This window comes from Schistocerca gregaria, unplaced genomic scaffold (assembly GCF_023897955.1).
Source record: "Schistocerca gregaria isolate iqSchGreg1 unplaced genomic scaffold, iqSchGreg1.2 ptg001371l, whole genome shotgun sequence".
Classification (NCBI taxonomy): Eukaryota; Metazoa; Arthropoda; class Insecta; order Orthoptera; family Acrididae; genus Schistocerca; species Schistocerca gregaria.
The window spans coordinates 28039-41897 of record NW_026062676.1 but is presented as its reverse complement, the minus strand read 5'-3'; the positions used below and the strand labels follow the sequence as shown (position 1 = coordinate 41897).

At 55.6% G+C, this 13859-nt stretch overlaps 5 protein-coding genes and 1 long non-coding RNA gene across 7 annotated transcripts; 3 read left to right on the top strand and 3 right to left on the bottom strand.

Moving 5' to 3' along the window:
- Positions 1-260: 260 nt before the first annotated feature.
- On the top strand, positions 261-1015 carry LOC126331455 (uncharacterized). Its single transcript, XR_007563257.1, has 2 exons — positions 261-392; positions 497-1015. It is a non-coding gene; the product is annotated as an uncharacterized LOC126331455 (long non-coding RNA).
- On the bottom strand, positions 897-1825 carry LOC126331454 (trafficking protein particle complex subunit 6b-like). Its single transcript, XM_049996493.1, has 4 exons — positions 1582-1825; positions 1351-1513; positions 1056-1287; positions 897-994 (listed from the first exon to the last, which is right to left on the bottom strand). Exons 1-4 carry the CDS (start codon positions 1743-1745, stop codon positions 897-899), a joined length of 657 nt encoding a protein of 218 aa, XP_049852450.1. The 5' UTR covers positions 1746-1825.
- Positions 1826-1963: 138 nt separating this feature from the next.
- On the top strand, positions 1964-3221 carry LOC126331453 (uncharacterized). Of its 2 annotated transcripts, XM_049996492.1 has the most exons (3): positions 1964-2183; positions 2283-2383; positions 3066-3221. In XM_049996492.1, exons 1-3 carry the CDS (start codon positions 1964-1966, stop codon positions 3219-3221), a joined length of 477 nt encoding a protein of 158 aa, XP_049852449.1. The 2 variants fall into 2 exon arrangements, with proteins under 2 accessions (XP_049852449.1, XP_049852448.1); XM_049996491.1 differs by having other exon boundaries at positions 1964-2383.
- A 4396-nt stretch (positions 3222-7617) lies between these two features.
- LOC126331452 (uncharacterized) lies at positions 7618-8881 on the bottom strand. The gene is made up of 2 exons (XM_049996490.1): positions 8405-8881; positions 7618-8293 (listed from the first exon to the last, which is right to left on the bottom strand). Exons 1-2 carry the CDS (start codon positions 8874-8876, stop codon positions 7647-7649), a joined length of 1119 nt encoding a protein of 372 aa, XP_049852447.1. The 5' UTR covers positions 8877-8881; the 3' UTR covers positions 7618-7646.
- On the bottom strand, positions 8816-11513 carry LOC126331451 (RNA cytosine C(5)-methyltransferase NSUN2-like). The gene is made up of 4 exons (XM_049996489.1): positions 11306-11513; positions 9902-11160; positions 9569-9826; positions 8816-9508 (listed from the first exon to the last, which is right to left on the bottom strand). Exons 1-4 carry the CDS (start codon positions 11462-11464, stop codon positions 8998-9000), a joined length of 2187 nt encoding a protein of 728 aa, XP_049852446.1. The 5' UTR covers positions 11465-11513; the 3' UTR covers positions 8816-8997.
- A 91-nt stretch (positions 11514-11604) lies between these two features.
- LOC126331450 (uncharacterized) lies at positions 11605-13278 on the top strand. The gene is made up of 4 exons (XM_049996488.1): positions 11605-11931; positions 12016-12153; positions 12266-12614; positions 12774-13278. Exons 1-4 carry the CDS (start codon positions 11685-11687, stop codon positions 12928-12930), a joined length of 891 nt encoding a protein of 296 aa, XP_049852445.1. The 5' UTR covers positions 11605-11684; the 3' UTR covers positions 12931-13278.
- The last annotated feature ends 581 nt before the right edge of the window (positions 13279-13859 follow it).

Genomic DNA, 13859 nt, shown 5'->3' with positions numbered 1-13859 from the left:
ACACACACGCGAGACAGATTTTTTTTTCGGTTTTTGGGTTTTATGCTAACGGGTTGTCTGTTTTAGTCAAGCCCATGCCCATTGCGCCTTTGATTCACTAGGATATCTTCGTTGCATTTTCCAGAGTTCGAGCGATGTGCCGGTATTGCGCGGGTAGGCTGCAAGTACCAAAAAAATATACTGAATTGAGCAAAGACGAGTGTGTTTTTTTTTGTAAAGGGTGTTTATTTTGCTTTTGACACACTTATTTTTCAGCGGCTTTATGTTTAAAAAAGCGGTTTCCAGTTTACCGAAGCCGATTCATAGGGCGTCATGTCCTAAGGAGGGAGGGAGAGAGGAGTGTCTATCGCATCTCAAGTTGCCTATTCAGAATCGGGGCTATTTTGGAACCGGTACGTGCTTAGAATTGCATTGAGAGGGTTGTTGGAGTAGGTGCGTACTTGAGGCGGTGCTGAGGGTATTCGCGCGTTGGCATTCTGATTTTTTTGTCAAAAAGAAAAATTTTCAAAGTCGCATCAATGGGTAAAGGTTGATGATGGAATTGGAATTGTTGGTGTGACGCCTCACGCATTGAAGGACATGGGGGAAGTTGTGTTTGTCGATTTACCTAGGGTCGCTCAAAAGGTGACCAAGGATCAGGTTTTGGCGTCCATCGAGGCGAGCAAAACGACGTTGGACTTGCAAACACCTGTTGGTGGAGTTGTATTGGAAGTGAATCAGGAGTTGGTGGATAACCCAGCTCTACTTGGAAGTTCGTCAGACAGTCGGGGCTGGCTATACAAAATAAAACTAGACAGTCCGGACGAATGCCGCTCGCTTTTGGATGTGAACGCTTATCAGCAGTACTGTGAGGAATGCTAATAAAAAAAAGTTTATTTAGACCGCGCACATCAAGATCAATTGAGATCCATATTGATCAGCTTGTTGTTGACGATGTCTGAGGAGGAGCACGGGATGCCAGATTCGAGTGGTACCACGCTCACTTTGAAAGTACCTGCGGAAAAGTTAGCGTGAATTTCGCGTGAATTTTTTTTTTTTTTTTTTTGAGTGCGTACATCCTAAAGCTTTCGAGGGTCCGGTTTGCGGTTTGTTGTTTGTTTTATCTAGTTCCGGCTGAATGATGGACACTTCTACTTTTGCTCGTATGCCCTGGTTGGAGAAGGCGCCGCGGATGATTCCGGCAGAGAAGCACAGGTACTTTTCCGCGAGTTGTTTGGTTTCTGCGAACGAGTAACTGGAGAACCTTTTCAGCCAGACAAAGGCCGTGTCTATGAGGATGTACCTGACCTAGGACAGAAGAGAAACATGAGAGGATGACATTTCTCGTCAATACGTTTTACGAGCACGTACTCTGGGAATGGTTGAATTGCTCGTTTTCAATGCTTCTACTTGTCTTTTCCATACAAAATACCAGAAATCCTTGCAGATGAATTTGACTATTTCCAAGTCTTTGCAATATTCGAGGCTGGACGGTTTTTCCTCAAACCTGAGTTTGCCGGTGCCCTGACAGAGTCTGCGAAGACAAAAAGTTGTAAGCAGGCTGAAGCTTCTTCACTCTAAAGGAGTCGATACTGATTTTACCTTTCCATCAGCTTGTGTCCTACGGTGAATCCGATGCCTTCCAACGTCTTCGACGCGTCTGTCGCATCTCCGTCAGAGGATCCTCGAGTGCTAGAAACTACATTCACCATTTCACCTAGCAGAAATTCGAGGCACGATGCGTTGACTTCTCTGACGTTCATCATGTGTTCTTCGATGGAGGTCCTCTTCCGAGCACGTTAGACAGACAGACGTACTCTGCTCGCAGCAGGGAGGCGAAAGAGAGAAAAAAAAAAAAATTTACACGCCGTGATCGATCCTTCAGAACACGCGTTGGATAACCCCGCGCGTGCTAAAGGCCAAAATAATTCCAAAAAAAAAAGAATTCGTTTTCATTGACCGTTTCCATGATTTTCGCGTCTATATGTCGATACGGCCCTCTCAAGCGAAGCGCGTCAGGCCAGGGGATCAAAGCGAGAAGGGCCAAAAGTCAGCGGTACACGCAACTGTCATGCAAAGCAAGCGACGCTCGCCGACCGCTGCCCGATTGCACCTCCTCGCCGACGCTGGTGGAAAAGTGTCTGTCGGTCTTTCCTGCGAAGCTCCAACCTTATCTCAAACTCATCAGGTTGCAGAACCCGATTGTATGCAGCCTGTACACATACACACACGGTCCAACTTCGGACTTTCGTGCGCAACGCTGTGCGGCTCTCTCTCTCTGACTGACGAAATTCGCAAACTAGGGCACTTGGCTCCTATATTGGCCGTGTGCGTGGGGATTGGCCGTGTCCGCCGCTCCGGGGTCGCTGCCGAGCTTCAAGTATCTGATTCTATTCGGTATAGGGTACGCGCCCCAGTACATAGCGCCGCGCTGCGGCGAGTTTGTCACGGAACGCCGGCTGAAGCGGGTTGCCCGCCGAAGTGTCCTGAGGTGTGAGGGCTGCGCGGTTACGTGTCGTGCGCGGATAGCGGTTGCGATTGTGTATAGTCATTCGTCATTATGTGTAGATTGAATGTAGCGGATTTGTTGTACGCGGTTGTGTATTGTTATGATTGCATACAATAAAGTGGGCTCGTTGCGACGGTTTTTGCGGGTGGTGTACGGCCTCAAGTGGCGAGTTCGTGGGCTGGATCACGGTTGCGTGGTCGTCCTCTCCGCTTGTGGTATCGTGTGGTTGCAGCGGTTGGACGAGGGTGGTTGTGTGGGTCTATATTAAGGGGTTATTGCGACAGTACAACGCGGTCGATAGCGGTTATTGCGGTTGAGTCGTGACGTGGTGGTCGATGGTCGTGCGATGCTAGTGGTTGTCGTGGGTTTTTGGCGCAGCGGGGGGTGGATGGAGCCGTGGCGCGGGTCTGTACGGTTTGGGATGGGGCAACGCCAGTTGTGAGCGTGGCGCATATGCGTTGGGGCCCATCGTTGCGCAGCAGAGAGAGGGGTGTGTGTGTGTGTGTGTGTGTGTGTGGAGAGGGGTGAAGTGTTCGGTGGCGCGTGCGATTAACCCTGCTTGGTTACGCGACGAAAGTGCGCTGGCTGCGCGCAGCACGGGGTGTATCGTGAACGACGCGTGGGACCAGAGGATAGACAGGATGGTGACGAGGACGAGGGGGCGTCCGTTGGCGGCGAGGGCGCTTTCGAATTGGCAGGCGGCGAAGTTGTTTGCGTGTACGGGGAGCGCTAGTTTGTTGGTGTTGTGGCAGTTGAACGAGTCGACGATTCGTCTTGGGTTGTGCAGCGTGCCGTTGATTTTGCTGTATCCGGGGGTGAAGAGGGTGTTTGGGTACCCGCAGTTGTTCTTGGGAGTGGTGTTCAATTGGGGGTGCCTGATGGCGTTCACGGTGACGTGTATGGAGAAGAGTGTGGTTGAGGTATTGACGAGCACGGCGGCGCTGCCGTTGTACGCAGCGTGCGTGTTTTGGACGTTTTTTTACGACACGATTTACGCGCACCAGGACAAGTTAGACGACGCGAGGATTGGGGTGAGGTCGAGCGCGCTGAGCATTGGCGAGAGGTGGGCGAAGTGGTCGTTGAGCGCGTGCGCGGCGGGGATGGTGTCGTGTTTGTGCGCGAGCGTGTGGGTGGGGGGGTTGGGGTGGCCGGCGTGGGTGGGGGTGTTGGGGGCGTCGGGGCAGCTGGCGTGGCAGGTGTGGTCTTTGGAGGTGGATAGGGCGGAGGACTGCTTGAGGAAGTTCAAGTCGAACCACTTGCTGGGGTTGGTGGTGTTTGTGGGGATGGCGGCAGGGGCGTGGGAGGCGGGGTGGGAGAGCGGGGTGGAGTTAGAGGATGGAGATGGTGTGGAGGCACTTGCACTGACAGCCGGTGGAGCAGAGGACGTTGGATTGGAACCAGAGGCGGAGGTGTGCGGCGTGTCCGCCGTGGCCGCAGGCGAGGCAGGCGCAGGCGAGGCCGCGGACGGGGAGTTGGCAGATGGAGCAGGAGAAGCCGTAGAGGTTGCAGGCGGGGCAGTAGGGGGAGGAAAGGTGTGTGGAGCAGTTTCTGCAGAGGATAGAGAGTTCTAAGGAGAGAGGGTGCATTTTTTTTTTTGTGTGAGGGGTGGTGGTGCGTGTGTGGTGGTGCGTGTGTGGTGGTGTGTGTGGTGGTGCGTGTGTGGTGGTGCGTGGTGGTGCGTGTGTGGTGGTGTGTGTGGTGGTGCGTGGTAGTGCGTGTGGTGGTGCGTGTGTGGTGGTGTGTGTGGTGGTGTGTGTGGTGGTGCGTGTGTGGTGGTGCGTGTGTGGTGGTGCGTGGTGGTGCGTGTGTGGTGGTGCGTGTGTGGTGGTGCGTGGTGGTGCGTGTGTGTGGTGCGCGTGTGTGGTGGTGCGCGGGCGGGGCGCGTGCGTGTTGGGGGGGGGCGTACCGGACGTTTTTTGCTTTTGAGAGCGTGGTTTGAGGAATTTGAGGAGTTTTGCGCGTTGGTTGAAGAGTCCCCAGGCGTAGAGGCACTCGGCGTAGAAGTTTTGAGAGGCCTTGCACTGGAGGGAGAGGAGTGGGGGGTGTAGATCGGGGGAGAGGGGCGGCGGTGTGTGGGAGTGGTGGTAGTCCTCGTAGATGGAGTGAGTGTGGAGTCCGCGGGATTGGGAGTGAGTGAGGAGGCCGAGGGGTGTGTAGATGCCTTGTATGAGGCAGGTGAGCATGGCGAGGGTTTGGACGTCTTTGAGGAGTGAGTAGTGAGAGAGGGAGCGGCGGATGGTGTGTTGGAGGAGGAGTGGGTGTGGAGGGTGGGAGGGGTCGAGCAGGAGTCCGAGGATGCGCCAGAGTTTGGCGAGTTTGGGGCGGTTGGAGGAGGAGGCGGCGGTGGAGTTGAGGAGGGTGGTGTGGGGGAGGGAGGGGAGGAGTAGGCGTGGGTCGAGGGAGCCGAAGGAGTAGAGGGAGGCGAGGTGTTTGGAGGTGGGGGAGAGGTGGGGGAGGTGGAGGAGGGCGACGAAGGTGGAGGGGTAGGAGGAGAAGGATTCGGAGTCGAAGAGTGGGTCTTGTGGTGGTTTTTGAGAGGCGAGGAGGGCGTCGAGGGTGCGGGGTTGGAATCGCCAGTTGGGGGGGCCGTCGTGGTTGGAGGGAGAGGGGGGGAGGAGGGAGGAGATGGGGGTGAGGTCGAGGTGGTCGGGGGCGCCGAAGACGGAGAGGAGGGGGAGGAAGGGGTGGAATCGGGCGCCGAAGACGCTGGGGACGGGGACGAGGTGGGGGGTGGGGAAGACGGGGGGGTCGGAGAGGGAGGAGGGAGGGAGAGAGGAGGGAGGGAGGGAGGAGGGTGGGGGGAGTGTGTGTGTGGGGGGAGTGTGTGGGGAGGAGGAGTGTGTGGGGGGGGAGAGATCGGTGGGGGTTGGCGAGGCGGGGTGGAGGGGGGAGTTGGGGGGGGAGTGTGTGTGTGGGGGGGGAGTGTGTGGGGAGGAGGAGTGTGTGGGGAGGGGGGGAGTGCGTGTGGGTTGAGGGAGGGTGAAGGGTTTGAAGAGCGAGTGGTTGTGGAAGGGGTCGAGGGAGGGGGAGAGGGTGAGGAGGAGGCGAGAGGGGCAGGGTGGAGGGCGGGAGGGGGGGAGAGGGGGAGGGGGGGGAGGGGGGAGGTGGTTGGTGGAGGGGGAGGGGTCGGAGGGGGAGGGAGTGGGGGAGGGAGTGGGGTCGGAGGAGGGAGAGGGGGAGGAAGGGGAGTTGGGTGGGGGAGTGGGTGGGGAGTCGGGGAGGAGTTGTAGGAGTTGTTGTTCAGGTTCGGGGGGGAGTTCGGTTTGAGGGGAGTCGAATTTTTGAGTGAGTGTGGAGAAGAGTGAGAGGAGTGCGTTGTAGCAGGGGTAGATGCAGGGGAGGTTGGAGTTGGAGCAGGACTTGGAGACTTTTAGGAGTGTTTGGAGTGCTTTTTTGTCGACGAATTTTGAGAGTGTGTGTGGGAGGTGGGAGCGGAGTTGGTGTATGGAGAGTCGCGTTTTGGGCGAGTGGTCTTGGTGGTCGAGCGTTTTTTCGACGGCGATGAGGCGGTCGCTTTCCCTGAGGTTGAGGATTTCGAAGGAGGGGGGTTTAGAGGGGTAGGCGGGCGGGAAGGTGGCGCGGAAGCGGACTAGGAAGGGCCAATAGAGGAAGAGGCAGCCGAGCAGGCGGTGATAGCTGGACATCTCTTGGAAGTGGATGTGGGGGAGGGACTCTTGTTGGAGTCGGAAGAACTCGTGTTCGAGAGAGAGGTGCTTGGAGAAGGGCGCTCGGTCGGTGGCGTGAGCGACGGGGTGAGACGATGGCGGGACTCGCGGCGGGGTCGCGTGGACGGCGTCGAGATCTGCAGGCGAGGGGGGCAGGGGCCGGTGCGGAGGGGAGTCGGCGGCGGCGCCGCGCTGGCACAGGAAGGAGGCGTCTTGCGCGGGCTTGTGGTGCATTCGCTGTCTGCGAGAGCGGTTCTTGAGCTCGGACACCCTGTCGCAGAGAGTCCAAAGGTGCAGCGCGCCATCGGATGAGAGGGACACGAGCTGCGTCGTGGACAAGGAGGCCTGTCCACGAACTTGGCAGACTCGCCAGTCGAGGTCCAATATGACGGCACTGTGTCCTGTAAAGCAACAGGTGCGGTGCTCCGGATCCTCCAGAAAGTGCCAGCAGATCTTCCAATCATTGCACGCGGAGGTCGTGACGAATGCGGTCTCCGTGGGGCAATATTGTACGTGCGAAGCCGGGTTGCGGAGGTCGAAACACACCGCCAAGTCGCCAGACGCGCCCGCCAACTCCCATATCTCAATCCTCCTCTGCATAGAAGAACTCACCAACTGCGACGGAGACGCGTAGGAATAGTCAAAGTCACTGATCAGCGAGTGCGCCGTCAAATCGTGCAAAAACTGACTCTCCTTCCTAACGTCCCACACAAACAACCTGTCATCGTGCGCCGACGCCAACTGGTACGGATCGCACCTGTTCCACCTCAACATCGAACCCCCCGCCACCCTCGCCCCGTGCACGCTCAGCCGCACCGGGGGCAACGGCATGCGAATGTCCCACAACGCCAAATACATCCCCAAGCTCAGCGTCGCGAACAAATGCACGTCGAACGGAGACCACCTCACGTCCGTCGTCTCCGCCTCGTACGGCTTGAACACCTGCTGCATGGGCGACCGCGCCTCCAACACGTCCCACAAACTAACCTTCTCCCTCGACTCCAACAACGCTCGCGTCAGCACACACACCCCCCCCTAAAAAAAAAAAAAAAAAAACGCGTCACCCAACTCCCCCACGTACTGCAGACGCCACGTAAGACGCCTTCTCGTAGTGCGGGTGCCAACGCACACACCTCGTCTCCGGCTCGCGCTCCTCCAACTCCAGCACCCTCTGCACCTTCCAAGGCTCCTCGAGCTTCACGATGTGCAAACCCCGCTTCCTACAACACACACACGCACACGCCATCCCAGCCAACAAACCGTCAGCACCCCCGCCCCACGCCCCTCTCCGCTCACTCTCTCGCCCCTACGAACCCGCCCAACGCCGCCAACGCGCCCGTCCTGTCGACCCCGAGGCAACTCAACTTATCCTTCAACACCACCTCCACGTCCTGGTACAACGTGCTCTCCGCAAACAGAGACTCGCTCATCCCTACTAGAAACTCTCAACACTAAATGACGATTCTTTTTTTTTTTTTAATCTGCTTCCTCTCTCAATCGAAAACCACCTTATACCCCTCCGGTATCCTCGCCTCCCTCGGCACCCGGTCCGGCTGCGTCTCGTCCGGCCTCACGAACGGCACCCTCACCGGCCACTTTATGTACCGGCGATAGTCCTCCACGTACCGGCGCTCCTGCCAATTTCCAGTCCTGTACGACCCATCTCGCTCCCTCACCACGATCCTCCTGTTGTACATGTCCTTCGTGGGCGAAATGTCCCACATCAGCCACGCCGACCCGAACTTGTTCGGCGCCGTCGTCGACCTCACCGACTCCAGCTGGGGAGGCACCACCTTGACTATCGGCGGAATCGACCTCTTCGGCACCCTCGGCGACTCCCTGTAATGGTTCATGTCCCTCGTCCTCAGCACCTTCATCAACTCCTGAAGCTTGACCTCGTCGTCAAAGAAAAAATACAAGTCGCGCCTCTTCTTGTACGGAATCCTCTCAGGCACCTCGGCAATGTCTCCAGGAAAATCGAGCTCCCCATACTTCTCCGCCAACAACGACTCAACCGTGTCGTCCAGCTTCGCCCCCTCCGCCTCCGCCTGCTCCTCTATAGAGCTAACCCACAGCGAAATCCTCATTCTGGCAATGTTCACTCGAAACAAGTTCGCCAAACGACTCGCGTTCCAATACTCTAAATACACACACACACACACGCCCCCCGCAAACAGCTCAGTCCCTCGTATCGCCTGCGCTCTCTACCACGCCTCCCCGCGCCAAACGCAGCGCGCTCCCACTCCCGTACCCTTGTTCTCTTTGTACAGTTCGTACGCCTTCGCTCGAGCCCTCTCCGAAAAACACGGCCTCTGCTTGCGCGCGTTGGCAATCTCGAAGTTCTCTCGACTCCTCCTCAACCCGTCTCTCACCTTCACGCGCCGAATCTCTCTCGCGTTCTGCATGCTCTCCGCCTCCGCCTGCAGGCTCTCCCTCAGCCTCGTCTGCTTCCCTCTCAGCGCGTCCATCCTCACCTTCTCCACCTCGTCGACCTCGTCGTAGTATTGGTTCGAAATCTCCTCGATCTCCTTTATGTTCTTCGCCACAATCGCGGACTTCACGAGCTTGCCAAACGAGTCGGCCTGCGCGTCCGTAATTCGAAGGCTAGGCGAGACGCGGTAAGCGCGCGCCGCGCCCCGCGCCGGCCCAGCTCCGACCCAGCTCCGCCCCGCGCCGCAAAGGACCATGCGCCGCACACCCGCCCCTCCTGAGAAAATAGACATCAGACGAAAAACTGACCGAGACCGATCGACACCTGTACCAAAAAAAAAAATAATAATAAAAATAATAAATAAATAAAAATGACAGCTGCAACCGTATCTCTTCACCACCCGCCTGCCCCAGCTATTCATCCTCCAAAACCATCCTCAAAATGTCCTTCCTCTTCTCTCCGTTCACCAGCAGGTGCGTGCTCACCTTTCCTCTCCACCCCACCGCCAAAATCGGCATCCCCCTCGAACGAGGGCGATCGTATTTGTAAACGACCCCGCCAACCTCAATTGACTCGAGCTTCTCGCGAACCAGATGCGAAAACTCCGTGAAAGACGTCTCGCCCGAACTCGAAAGCAAACGCTCCAACTCGGCCACGGACTGCAACTCCACCACCCTCTCCGGCCCCATAACGGCGAAAAACGCCTCTATCCCTTCTTGGACCAGTCGATACTGACACGGACTGCCCTGCGCATTCGTGAGGTACATCATCACTCTCACCCCAGCCCTCACTATCCGAAGCCGGTCGCCACACCGCCTTATGTATGAACCCGCCATCCGGCTCACGAAGTACAACTTCGACGCCTTCTCTGACGCGCAAAACAATTGACCCCGCAAATCGAGGTCCTTCAACTGGTAAAAAGCGCTAAAAACCTGCCGTCAGCCCACATCCACACACTCTCCCCCCACGCAAACACACGCGTACCTTATCGACTTCCACAGCTCCTCGTGCTTCGAATCCAGGAGGCTGCAGAACGACAGCTCCCTCCTCTTCGCAATCGGGGGCCCGCTGTCCAGATTCGAACCACCGAGCCCCAACGGACACTCGCTCGACGGACCACCCGTGAGCGCAGCCTCCGCAATCAAACCCTCGGGAGACTCGGCGGGACTCGACCTCGAGACCTTTTCGATGACGGCCACAAAAAATCCACCCGTGTCTTGATCGTGAGGTAAAAAGCGCATGCTGTAAAAAAAAAAAAAAAAAAAAAGTCAGAGCGAACTGTAAACGAAACACCGTAACGCTCTGCTGAACTCGTACCATCTTTCCAAATGATACGACTTAGCTGTCTCCTCGTCCGGCGGAAACACGGTCAAAGGAATCCTCAATTGGAGCCTTTCTGGCAACTGATCGTGTGCTGAATACCAAGTGCCATCTCGACCCATGCACGTCCAACTCAGCAATCCCGGTCTCCTCTTGAGCCGCGGGAGCTCCTGACTCGTGTCCAAAATTTGAAGTCCGAATGCGCTCTCCTCGCCAAACTTCTTCAGCACCGCCGCCACGACCGCCTCGTCCTCGACCGGGTTCATCGAACATGTAGAATAAACGATCCTCGCGCCGAGAGAAGCCAATTCGACCGCGCGACTCAGGATGTTGCACTGCGTTCTGTGCATCGACAACCCAACCCCCGGATTCCAACTCAGCCAAATATCCGCGTTCTTCCTCAACGTCCCATCTCCGCTGCATGGCACATCGCACAAAACCCGATCAAACCCAGCCAAATCCACCCCTCTCCCAGATCCGGACGATCCCCGCAGCGACGGAAACTTCTGCGCATCGCAATTCACCACCAACACGGCCGGACTCGAAAGACGCACCAACTGACTAATGAGCATATGACAACGCTTCGCATTGACGTCATTGGCCACAACAACGCCAGAAACGAGGCAATCACCAAACCCACCCCCATCTGCAACACCTCGACTCCCTGCACCCGCACCCTCGCCACGCCGTCCCTCCAACGCGCTCCTTTCGCTCCCCTCGTGCAGCATCTCCACCAACTGCACCGTCTTCGACCCGGGCGCCGCGCACATGTCCAATACCAAACTATTCGCCCTCACGTCCAAAAACAGCGGCGGAATCATCGAAACCACCTCCTGCCTCGTAATTAAGCCCAAATTGGAATACCTAACCAAAAACTGATGAATGTCTCGACAAACCGAGTCGGACTCTCGACTCAAGTCGCCCCTAGATACCGCCACCTGCCAAGCAAGCAAAGAAGGAAACCACGGAATCGGAAAAACTAGAGGAAAAAACTTCGAAGACGCCTCCTCAAAAACGTTCGCTTCACTCTCCGTCCTCTCCCCAAAAAAATCACCGCCCCCACCAACCACCCCGTTCACACGACCCATCCCATCCCCCTCCGTCGCCTCCCCCCCCTCCGCCAAACCATTCAACTTGACCAACCTCCTTATCATCCTTTCTGAATCCACCCTGTACCGGCAAACGCGAAAAGTGCAGGCCAAGTTGGTCCTAAGCACCTTCAAAAACTCGTCAAACTCCGACGAACCAACCACTCTCTGCACCGCCGCGCCAATACGCCCCGTACACAAAAAATCCATTCGGTCACAAAAAAAACCATCAGCAACTCTCTTCCACTCTATGCCCACCGCATCCACAACCCCCTCGAAAAACCAAAACTATTTCTCTCCCGCCGCTTCGCACCCTGTAATACTCTTCAAATAGCAAATTGGTCTTATCTGAGACGGTCACCCGCCCGTCGTCCGGCAACTTCAACCCATCCGACTCAACCACCCCCTCTCCCTTTTTAAACCTCTTCCTGTTCACCTCCGCCTCCTCTCCCCGCTCAGCTAGCTCGCCCATCTGACCCAACCAACTTTTCAAAAAAAAAAAAACAACGCGCCGCGATGAAACAACCCTAAAAAATCACCCTCACACCGTTAATTCCACCGAAAACCGCCACTTCACGCCCAACATTACCGCTCCACACGTACCTTCAACTCGCGTCCAGTGTACACTATGCACGGCGCACGCAAAAAAAAAATATTTTGCCTTTTTCTCTCTCAGTTTATCTTGACGCGCGATGAATCCCAAGCTGATCGACGGCAAGGCAACTGCCGCGGACATCACCTCTGAAATCAAAAAACGGGTCTCCGAACTCGTTCAAGCGGGTCACCCCCCTCCAGGGATCACCGTCCTCCTAATCGGCGACCGAACCGATTCCGCTACCTACGTGTCGATGAAGCAAAGGGCTTGCCAAGACATCGGCTTCGTTTCCAACATCATAAAGTACCCCAAAGACGTCGACGAAGACCAAATCGTGAAAAAACGTAGGCGTTCCCAACACTTTCAAATTCTGGCTCACCTTCTTCTCTCCACCCCCCCAAACTATCCCTAACGCCCTACCATCCCAGTAAACGAACTCAATTCAGACCCCCTAGTGCACGGAATACTCGTTCAGCTACCCCTGCCACCCCACCTAGATGAAAAAAGGATAACAGGCCTTATTTCTATCGAAAAAGACGTCGACGGATTTCACGTCATAAACATGGGTACGAAATGTGTGCTGTCGCACAAAAACTGCCGCGCGACCACTCGCTGCCAATCAGTGCACCAATGACACGGCCACCAAACCTCGCATCGCTCTAACCCTACTACCGGTAGGCAAACTCGCTATGAAGGGCCACGAACCCAACACCGTTCCTTGTACGCCAAAGGGCTGCCTCGAGCTGCTTAAAAGATACTCCATCCCTATCTCCGGAAAGAACGCAGTCGTTCTAGGAAGAAGCAACATTGTCGGCATCCCTATGGCCCTCCTCTTACTCAACGAAAATGCCACGGTCACCATCTGCCATTCCAAGACCGAAAATATACCGGAAATTTGCCGAACCGCAGACATACTTGTCGCGGCCATTGGAAGGGCACAATACGTCAAGCGGGACTGGATCAAACCCGGCGCCACCATCATAGACGTGGGCATGAACTCAATACCCGACGCCACAAAGAAATCAGGGTACGATCTGAATTTTGACATTTGTAAGCGCACATCGCGTTTTTTTTTTGCACACCCACTATGACAGATAAACCAATTCTCGCACACTACCTCTCACAAATCCGCCGGGATTCGCTGAAGTTCCTGCACCAAGGGCATGGTTACTAATTCATTTTTCAGTTACCGTCTTGTGGGCGATGTCGACCCTGATGCATATGATGTTGCTGGGATGTACACCCCGGTTCCAGGGGGCGTGGGTCCAATGACAGTTGCCATGCTCATGCAAAATACGCTAAATTCAGCCCTGAAATGGTATGCGACTACAGCCCATGAATAACTTCTTTATAAATTTGCTCGAAAAGCGTCTTGTTGATCACCGCTCAGAAAGAGTTATATTTGAGTACATCACTTTTCGATTCAGAGCGAGGCGTTTTAAAACCTCACGGAAATGACGCGATGACCGTCATAGGGCCTCTTGAATTGACCAGCTTGTCGGGACCTTTTGTGTATTCTCTCACACAACGCATGTATCCTTCAATTCCAGGCAAGACCTATCCAGAAGCAACTTTTTTAAACGCCCTTCCAAGTTTGAAAAACGCACTCCTCAAACATTATGTTCACTTTTGAAGCGTCCATCGGGCTGCGCGTCGTCTCTGGCTGATGGCGTTGTCAGGTTGCTTCGAAAATGGAGGTGAGTGCCGTTTTCAACGTTTCCTCTTCCCCCCATCCCTCTTTTTTCCTGAGACAGTCCGCTTTCTATCCGAAGCGCGATCAGCATTACAATTCGGATCCGCGCGTCAAAACGGCCTTTGTTCGCCGCGGCCGAAACTTTTTTTTGCGCCCTATTCTCACCCTTGTTCGCTGTGCGACCGAAAACTATGCGGCCTTGCATGTAAGTTGCCGACAAAACCAGATTGAGGTTTATGGGAACATGATTTTTAGTCCGAAGGGTGGAATAAATGCTCGCCCAATTCGGCTCATCCATTCTCTCGCGAAATGCTTGAAATAAAGGCAGGGCCTCCAGGAAGAACTCGCGTCGGCAGAGGGTGCAATGCTCTCGTTTTCGCCCAACAGAGCTTGACATTTATAGAGCCGTTAAAAATTGAAAACACAGAATCCTAGAAGAATCGGCGACATTTACGGGCTCTTCTCGACAGGCGCGTGTCGTTCTTGATCGTGCCGTTGTACACACGGCAAGCAGCAGCAGCCTGCGCGTTGCGAGGGACTGACGCCGTTGTAGTGGTTTTTTTGGCGAGAGATTGCTCT